General features: G+C 39.6%; 1 protein-coding gene across 1 annotated transcript in view; it reads right to left on the bottom strand.

Moving 5' to 3' along the window:
- Nucleotides 1–5,009: 5,009 nt before the first annotated feature.
- Nucleotides 5,010–8,894, bottom strand: part of LOC311495073 (ubiquitin carboxyl-terminal hydrolase 43-like) — a gene marked incomplete at its 3' end in the record, with an annotated part of 34,266 nt that continues 30,381 nt past the window's right edge. The window contains exon 3 of the mRNA XM_084554390.1: nt 5,010–5,117. Coding sequence (XP_084410516.1) covers nt 5,010–5,117 — 108 coding nt within the window. The remainder of the gene's footprint in view (nt 5,118–8,894) is intronic.

Here is an 8,894-nt window from a genome sequence, read left to right as displayed (position 1 = left end):
GGTGCTCATTACGTCGATCGCGATCGATGGGTAGATCGAGAAGGTAGTGCGGGTAGATCGCGTGCCATTGAAAAATTTCTTTTAGATGTTTGTCTAAAACATTTATCCGTTGCAACTCCCAAACAAACAGCAAGACAAAGTTCATCTTTATTTATTTTTACTGCAACATGCCCTCAGTTCAGCAACACACATCCACAGCCACACACAACTGCAACAACAACTCAAGACTACCGTCTTTCTTAAAGAGACAGCCTATTTTTCTAAAGGTGCAGTGCACCAATTTTTCTTGATAAAAATAGAAACAAAGATGGATAGAGCTTTTAACACTGTAGCAACAATTAATATGACTATTAATATGACTAGACACACACGGGTAGATCACTTTGACTTGGTCATTGTAAAAGTAGCTCGCAAGCCAAAAAAGTGTGGGCACCCCTGATTTATATAATCCTGCTTCAATAAAAAAAAGAATTTTGAGAGCTACTGATAGAATTTTGTGGTTAGTTTGGAGGAGTTTTATACTGACCCCATCCCCTTCATAACAATGCGTGTAATTAACAATGTTATATTTTCTTCTGTTCTGTGAGAATTTGAAGCCATAATGTTGGTGTCTGGGAAACTTTTGACCGTTCAAAGACGATACAACTAGTGGATTAATCGAAGAAAAAAAACAAAAACTGCAGGTGTTCACGAAGTGGTGTATTTATTCTCATCAAATACACAGTGTTGTGTCGTCCCGTTTTTGACAGCGGCACACAACCACGCAGACATGCTGAAGAGGCAGTTACCTCGAGGTGCAAAAATAACATCTGCTCCACTTCTCTTCTTCTCTCTATATTTATCCTCATCTTGCTCAAACTCCCTCAGGTAAATCCCGCGGACTTGCATTTTGAGGTTGTTAGCTGGGACATTACGATTGTGATAGCTCCCAGAAACACCATGAGAACCTAGCTGTATTAACGCAGCGGATCACCGTGAAGGGTGAGGTGGGAGCTACAGGAGGAACTATGTAATGACAGGTGTATGCATGTATGAGGGCCATTCATTGCTTTTATTGTATTTATTCACTGCTAACACATTAATAAATCATCCACACATTTTACAGCTGTGTAGCCATCTTTTAAACATCGCTATGGGTGACATCACAGAGACTACATCCATCTTTATATACAGTCCATGTGTCAGACTGTCCTTGCCTCACACACACCTTTCTATTAATGCATTTCGGAAGCTGTGTGAATACCGTAGATCATTATGAATCCTCTCCAGTGTCCCTTTCGGCTTCAGAAGTAAGCCTCGGAGCTTTGCTTCCTTAACAGAGACAAAACTGTTCCCGGATACAGTGGCACGCTAGCTAATAACACCAATCATGTGTGTGAGCAAACACGCCATAAATGTCCGTGTGTCGGGGGCACATACAGCTAATTTCTCTCCGCTCTGCAGCGCTTGGAGCTGTGTGTGCATCTGAGTGTGTGTATGTGGGGAACATAGAGCTTGTTACAGCCACTCTTATGCAAGGAGAACGCACTAGCCAGTTTGCACTCACAGGCAAATATCAGAACCACGCAGAAATGCCCCCCTAAATATAGTTGCAGATGTTCACAAAGGAGAAAGAGGGAGAAGAGGGGTCGTGTCATGAAGGGTGTGTGCGCCAGTTTGGAGAAAGAACAAAAAACGTACAGGACGTCTTGTTTGTAAAAATATGTGTGTGCGTGTGTGTGTGACATACACAAAGGACTCATGATTCGACAATGTGAAACTGCATTGTTATTCACATCAGCTAACAAATTGCATCAGTGTATCTGATCATGTCACATAAACACACTCAGGTGCGCCTATTTGAAGAGACTGAGGGTGATCTTCATCTCTTGTCTCTCTCCTCCACAGCTGTCTCAGTGAACAGATTCAGAGCAAATCATTTCAGTTATTCAGTCTGAGAGCATCATGGGAGACGAGGCTCTGCTGGGATACAGTCCCACGCTCAGCATTCAATCTATCATCCTCCGGTGATGGACAGGGATGATCCCATGAATTAATGGCTGGTTAACCTCACAGTGCAGTGGTCAAACCAGTACATGTGTCAGAGCTTGGCCTCTTTATTGACTGACACACACACTAATCTGCGACGGGTCAGATGTGTGCGTTGGACCAAACATGATGGGACTACACTTCAAGGTGCCAGGATATGAGCAACATTTGCTGAGACGTTATATCCTCTGCCTTATCGAAACTACGGCTGGGAATTTAATGCAAAGAGGCGACAGAAGGAAGTGACACTCATCTAGAACTTTATTTGGTCTTGATTGCAGAGACAGCAGGGTGTTAATGAGGGCAAACATTAATTGATAATATCACTTGAACTGATCTCAGATAATAAAAGAATAATATTTAGTAATCTAATTAATCTACTCATTTTTTGGTTAGTTAGTTTTTTGGTTAATAATTATTTCATTGATAAAATTACTAGGGCCGGGACTTTAACGCGTTAATTAAGATTAATTAATTACACAAAAATAACGCGTTAATTTTTTTTAACGCATTTTAATCACACTTATTTTTGCACCGCGGAACGTTTCTCACTGGATGAGTTTCGGCGGACCGATTATACTGGAGCACCAACTAGCGTTCATTACCAGTGTCCTCAACAAGCAGCGGGTGCAGCCTTGAGCCCCTCTCCCGTCCCAAAGCACTCACAGGCGGTCAGTCTCACAGTAGCCCCGCGCAGCAGCAGTCAGAGCAGAGAGGGAGAACCACGCCACCGCGTCCAGACTGCAAACGAATGACGCATGCGCAAAACTGCCGCTGATCGCGCCCTGGTTTACAGAGCGGGATGTAAATGTTTCTTCACTGTCACACTAAAATAAATAATAAAATAATAATCCATTTAGATTGTTAATTTTGTCAAGTAAAAACCGTTTGTACAAAAAATGTTAAAAATATTCTAGTTATGGCAAAAAATGCTCATGTTCTTCTGTGCCTGTGACCTGTGAGAAACTAAACCAAACTTAAGAAAACTAAAAAAAAAAAAACTTAAGTTACTGTGCCAGAGTGTCTCTTTAGAGTCATTTTGCCAATACCAAGCCCGGATAAAGGAGGCGCGTTAATAATACAGCGTCCATCACAATTACATCCAAAAGGTAAATTATGCAAATTAGCCGATGACGTCATTTAGCGACTTCTAGCGACTTTTAGGACAGCCAATAGCTACTTTCCTTTCCTGAGGAGTTGGCAACACTGTTCATTACTTCAGACAACAACAAACCACAGTGAACATGAAAGAAGAAGCTGATGAGACCGCTTTGGTTGGCCCCGTGGATGGGAAATTTAGTCATTATTCAATGGTATACTAAAAATCCATATGAAAAAAATTACTTCTCACTGTTCTCAGGTCAAATATTTATATGCGATTAAAATGCGATTAATTTCGATTAATTAATTACAAAGCCTCTAATTAATTAGATTAATTTTTTTAATCGAGTCCCGGCCCTAAAAATTACATAAAAAGTGAGAGTTACCATAAATCTATTGACCAGTGACCACGTTGGGAAATGTTTGTCAGTTATGTTTAACAGTGCCTGAAATTATTAATTAATTATCAAAATTCTGGGCTACTGAACACCAACTAGACACAGATAAGGTCTCATGCGCTCCACGACATCACTTACCAGTAAAAGAATCAGAGTTTCTACCAGTATATTGCAAGTCTGCTGTCCCACAGGGCCAAAGATGACCCAAAGTTGCATCTGGGATTTGTCTTTTTAGACAGGGAGGACAACCTTCCATCAGGTTGTCCTCCCTGTCTAAAAAGACACTCTTGAGTTGAGTGTTGCACTGACCCTCAAGTATACCATGACCATCAAAAAATCCATTAAAATATATATGGGTCCTACCTTTGTGCCTGACTCACAGACTGTCCCTCTCCTCAGGCCTGTCCCAGCTGAAGGGTCTAACAACTTTTCTGGCAGAAACCCAGAGAACCTCCTTTAACCTGGCACACTATATATTGAACTCATGCATGCATTAGTGACCAATAGTTGTGCAGCAGCTGTTATACCCATGCTGGATTCATTAGAACGTGGGTAAGTCTGATCCAGCAGAAAGTATTCACTTAGCTGGAGTTTATTACAAATGCTCCCAGCGACAGTTTTCCATACTTGTTCATTTCTCTTGTATAATGGGAAAACGTTGCTGTATCTGGTTTAGATGTTTATTTGGCTACACTGGAAGGTGGGGTGTTTCTGCCAAAAGCATAAAATGCTACCACTCAAGGGTAAAATGTTTCATTCCAAGAAACAAACTATCTGTAGTGACACTCTTGTTTCGTTTATAGATACACAAGCATATTCTGTCCTAAATGCTGATGATAGTAGCCCTCACGCTGATACGTAAAAGTCACACAAATGCTTCAGTCAGGCTGGGTGACAAAGAACTGAAATTATTCTTAGCCTACCTCTCGGTTAACAGCTTTCTTTTTATCTCTCTCTACACAAGTGCTTATTTGAAAGTTCTAAAAATAGTTTCTCCCCTGCAATTCCCAGGTTACTAATTTCATCTGACTGCAAAATCACAGTATTCAAACACTGTCTTTAGTATGTCTATTTATTATCTCACATCAAGGTTACACTATTCAGGAATCAAGTAGAAAGCGCTAGTATGCCACTGCAGGCAGCCATGTGTGCAGACAAAGTTTCTAAAAGGTCGAGAGTCAGTTCCATTAGATGCTCTGTTAAACCCGAAAACCTCTGTGTCTGACTTTACCCTGTGAATGAAGCCAGAAGAGCCAGAACCCAGTGCTAAAGATAAATCCCCTAAATCCTTCATAGGCCTGCCTGACCTACTTTTTCAAGATACTGATTCTTATCTGCCTGAGAAAAAATACATTTTCACCTAAGCTGTACATATATATATATATATATCTACTGTATAGTCAGTGACTCAGGTGAGCAATCAAGTTATTCATATCAGAAGCAACACAAAGCTTTTGAAATATCCGTTTTTGGCTGTGCTTCTTACCTGTACTGAGCCTGGAAGTGTTCCTTGACAAAACTGTGGCGACCTCGAGGTTGCTGCATGCTGGCTAATGGGGGGCTGGAGGGATTCTCCGTTGAACTGGGTCCCTGTAGAGAGACAGAAAGGAAATCCTCACTTTAGTTGACATGGCACATATATAATTTTAAGAAAATAATTTTCAGGTAGAATGAAATTCACATCACTGCCATCAACATTTTCTTCTTTTAGTAAAGAGTAGTTTCTTAATGTCAACCCTAGAGTGTTATTCTAGGGCTTAAGAAGACTTTTTTACTTTTGTGAAATATTTGAAATTTTTTCATTTTCATGCAGAAATCGAGGTCAATGAAGTTATCATAGCATGGTTCCTTGAGTGGTAAACAAATGTAAACATGTATTTAGATAAATAGATAAGAATAGATAAGAAAAGATAAATATAAATATAAGAATAAAAGAATGACAGTGATGCAAAAAAGATATATTATTCAGGTCAAAACACAGCTAGAGATTTATGCATGTTCATCTTACATAGCTGATATGAAAGATGGCAGCAAATACTAGGTTGCAATGACTGATTTAAAACACAGGGAGACAAGCACACATCGCAAACAGTAAGCTAAGTCCAAGTCTTCTACTTACATTCTGTCTCACTAAGCGTCACATTTCACCTTACTCGAGTCAGGTTGAAATTAAGTGGAGCATTGTTGGAAATTACAAGAAGTCAAGAATGCTGATCAATCATTAACAAAAATTGTCCTGCCCCTGTGCTGCATTCACACTAGGAGCTCCAACATGGTCAGCATGGCTGACATCGCTTTGCTTAAACAAGCTTCAACGTTAACTTGTTTAAGCAAAGCGAATTGTAGCTTGTTGGTTTTGTCACCACTAGTGGGAATGCAGCATAACAAAGGCAACAGAAATCAAGTGTAGTCTGTGCACACTAATCACTAATACAGTCTGAGCAGAGATCTAATCATGTGACATAGAACGCATCCTAAATATCAATGCTAAAAACAAAATCACTAGTGAAACCAATTTTATTTTCATTTACACCTGTGTATTTCCTTCTATGTCACGTCAAAGATGTCCGTAATTCTACTTTAATGAGAAATTATAAAAGTGTGGTGAAAGGATTCCTCACATTCCTCAACAAGACAGTGCACCGTGCACAGTCCTTGGCAAAACCTTGCAGACACATGAACACTGAAAGCATGAACTGGTCTTTACTCTGAATTTAGTGATGGCAAAACTGTCTTCACATTACTTGGTGGTGTAACAAAACCAGGTGTACATTTATACCTTATTCTGTATTTTATGATCAAATAAATTACAAGTAAATAAAGGTTAGAGTTACATACAGTATGAAAGATAAGTGAAAGATTTTTACTTTTATTTTTAAGCAATGAATACCCAATTGCAGGTTCTATTTCACCTGTTTCAAGGAAGCTATTTCAATCAAGAAAACATGGTTTTGTGGACTATTGTAGGGAAAAATGACATATTTAAACATAAAAAAGAGCAGTGCTCTTCTTCAGGGAAAAGATTGGTATTATTAATTTTGTTTATCGACCTGTGGTTGGGATATGAATGGTAGAACTGGTTCTCTTCATTCAGGATGAGGTTTCAAATGTTCACTTCTGAGAAATCATTAAGTGCCATACACACACTAATTAGAAAACATAATATTCAAGTTCAATCCATCGTGTGACAACATGAAGCTGCAAACAAAGTCATAGTCTGCTGTGATACCAGGGTCTGGTCTCACCCACCTTCTCAGGGGAAATGAGACTCTGCAACGGTCCTGCATCAGAAATAATGACAATCCAACTTTGATGAAGCTCTTCTTTTGTTCAAACAAAATCCAATCACTGCTGCACTGACTCTGAACAATGTGCTGCTTTTGGCATCTTTGAAAACTTCTCCAAGGATGGCTCTTTCCTGAATGTATAATGAGGCAGAACAACAAAGCCCAATAAGTGTGTGTGGCTGTTTGTTTTGCACCTCAGCCTATTTTCAGACTTGGCCTTGTGTTCAATTTAATGTCTGTCCGACTGAGAAGATAAAAAGAAAGTACAAAAGGCATTATCAATTAAATCAGTTCAAAATATAGTTACAATTTCTCCAAATATAAATAGCGAGATCTCAGCCAACCTTTAGCAGTTATCACTTGTAATGGACAGGAGGCCTGTGTGCGCTATATAGATTGGAAAAGTGGTTCATCAGCACCTGGCAGCATGTGATGCAGCAGGGGCTATTTGAAGTTGAATTCAGTGTTTCATTTTGTGCCAGTAAGCCTGTAAAAGTGGATGTACATTTGACTTGGGGTTGGATTTTTAAACATCTCTGGCAATCAGACAGAACTTTAAAACTTCCTAAGGCTCCATTACTTCATTTCATTATTCTATTTGTGGATTTGTGACCATTTTCCAGATAAAAGAAACAGTGTGCTTTAATGGAACTGATTTGTATTTTACATGTGTACATCTTTTCTCTTTTACAGAGCTTAAATTAAGCTGTGACCGACTCTCTTTCTTTCACTGTTGCCCTCTTGTTCGCCATCTCCTTTCTGGAGGACAAGGGAGAACAATCCTCAGACCCTCAGAGACAGACTAGGTTACAAACATCACCATGGAAACCCTGGCCTCATTCCCCCCAATGAACATGTGGGAACAGGGAACTTTTTCATTAGTCGCAGCATGGTCTAAAAATAAAGACAAATTGCTATTCACCACTGCCATTCTTTTCCATAAAAATACATTAACTTAAGATTTTTATTTGATTTTGAATCGACTAGTGTACACTGCACAAACTCTACACTAAAAAGTGTTTTGTAACTCACGAAAAGCAGGTAGTTACAATTTCTGTGCACTCAAGACACCTTTACATCCATTTATACCTTTAATGGTTTCATTCCAAAACAGTTTGCGTTGCAGTTCACTTATAGTGTGGTGAAAAACTGCCTACATAATTTAAACGAGGACACAAAGTGTCAAGAATGCTGAAAGACGATTATGACGATTCCTTAAGTGAAGCCGACACAACAGGAAGAAAAATATGATCAAAACTGGCTCTGATACTTTATTTTCTATGCATAATAAATCGAAACTCCAGCTATTCGTGGCGCAATTGAAAAAGGCATCTTACGGCAAAAGCAGGTCAACAACCTCTTAGTCAGAAAACAGAGAACAGACTCCACCTCAGAGAATGAGGCTAACACATGTGCATATCTGATAAGATACACACAGAACATGGCAAGGTGACATACAGTATATTCTGCAGATACACACAATGGGCGAGACAAAGAGAATGAGCACTGAGTGTACTGTGCCTCTTTATTTAGCGCCCAGGGAATAATGAATACCACCACAATGTTGTTCCAGCGCTGCTACAGTCTGCCAAAAATAGATGCGGGGGACGGCCGCAGCAATAACAACTGAATACTAATATTCAGAAGCACTAAGCTGTTCAATTGTCATACAGGGTATAATCCAAAAAACTCTGAATGCTAAAAGATCTAGGCCATATCCAGCTGCCTCCTGTTGCGCCGGGGCAAAATTAGCAGCATCGTCTACGTGCTCACGGGGCTGTAATTGATTTGAAAGATTTACATAGTGGCCCAGGTTTCAGAACTTAGCATATTTAAGCTTATGCAGCTGCATTTACTTTGTTACCTTAATGCCTTTAGTGTCAATAAAAGGTAGTAGAGTTATGAACAGGTATAGAGAGGTTATAATACATTACCGCAAGAAAGGACTGGAGGACGTATGCAACGGCAGATAAAATAATTATGTTCTCCTTTTCTTTCATGCCTTTTTGTCGAGAGCCAACTTATTTTCTTTTTCTGGCCCAAACAGCCAGGTGTGGGGTCAATAAAAGTACGAAGAACT

This window comes from Chelon labrosus (assembly GCF_963514085.1).
Source record: "Chelon labrosus genome assembly, chromosome: 2".
Lineage (NCBI taxonomy): Eukaryota > Metazoa > Chordata > Actinopteri > Mugiliformes > Mugilidae > Chelon > Chelon labrosus.
The sequence above is the reverse complement of the archived record's forward strand: the minus strand, read 5'-3'. Positions and strand labels throughout refer to the sequence as shown.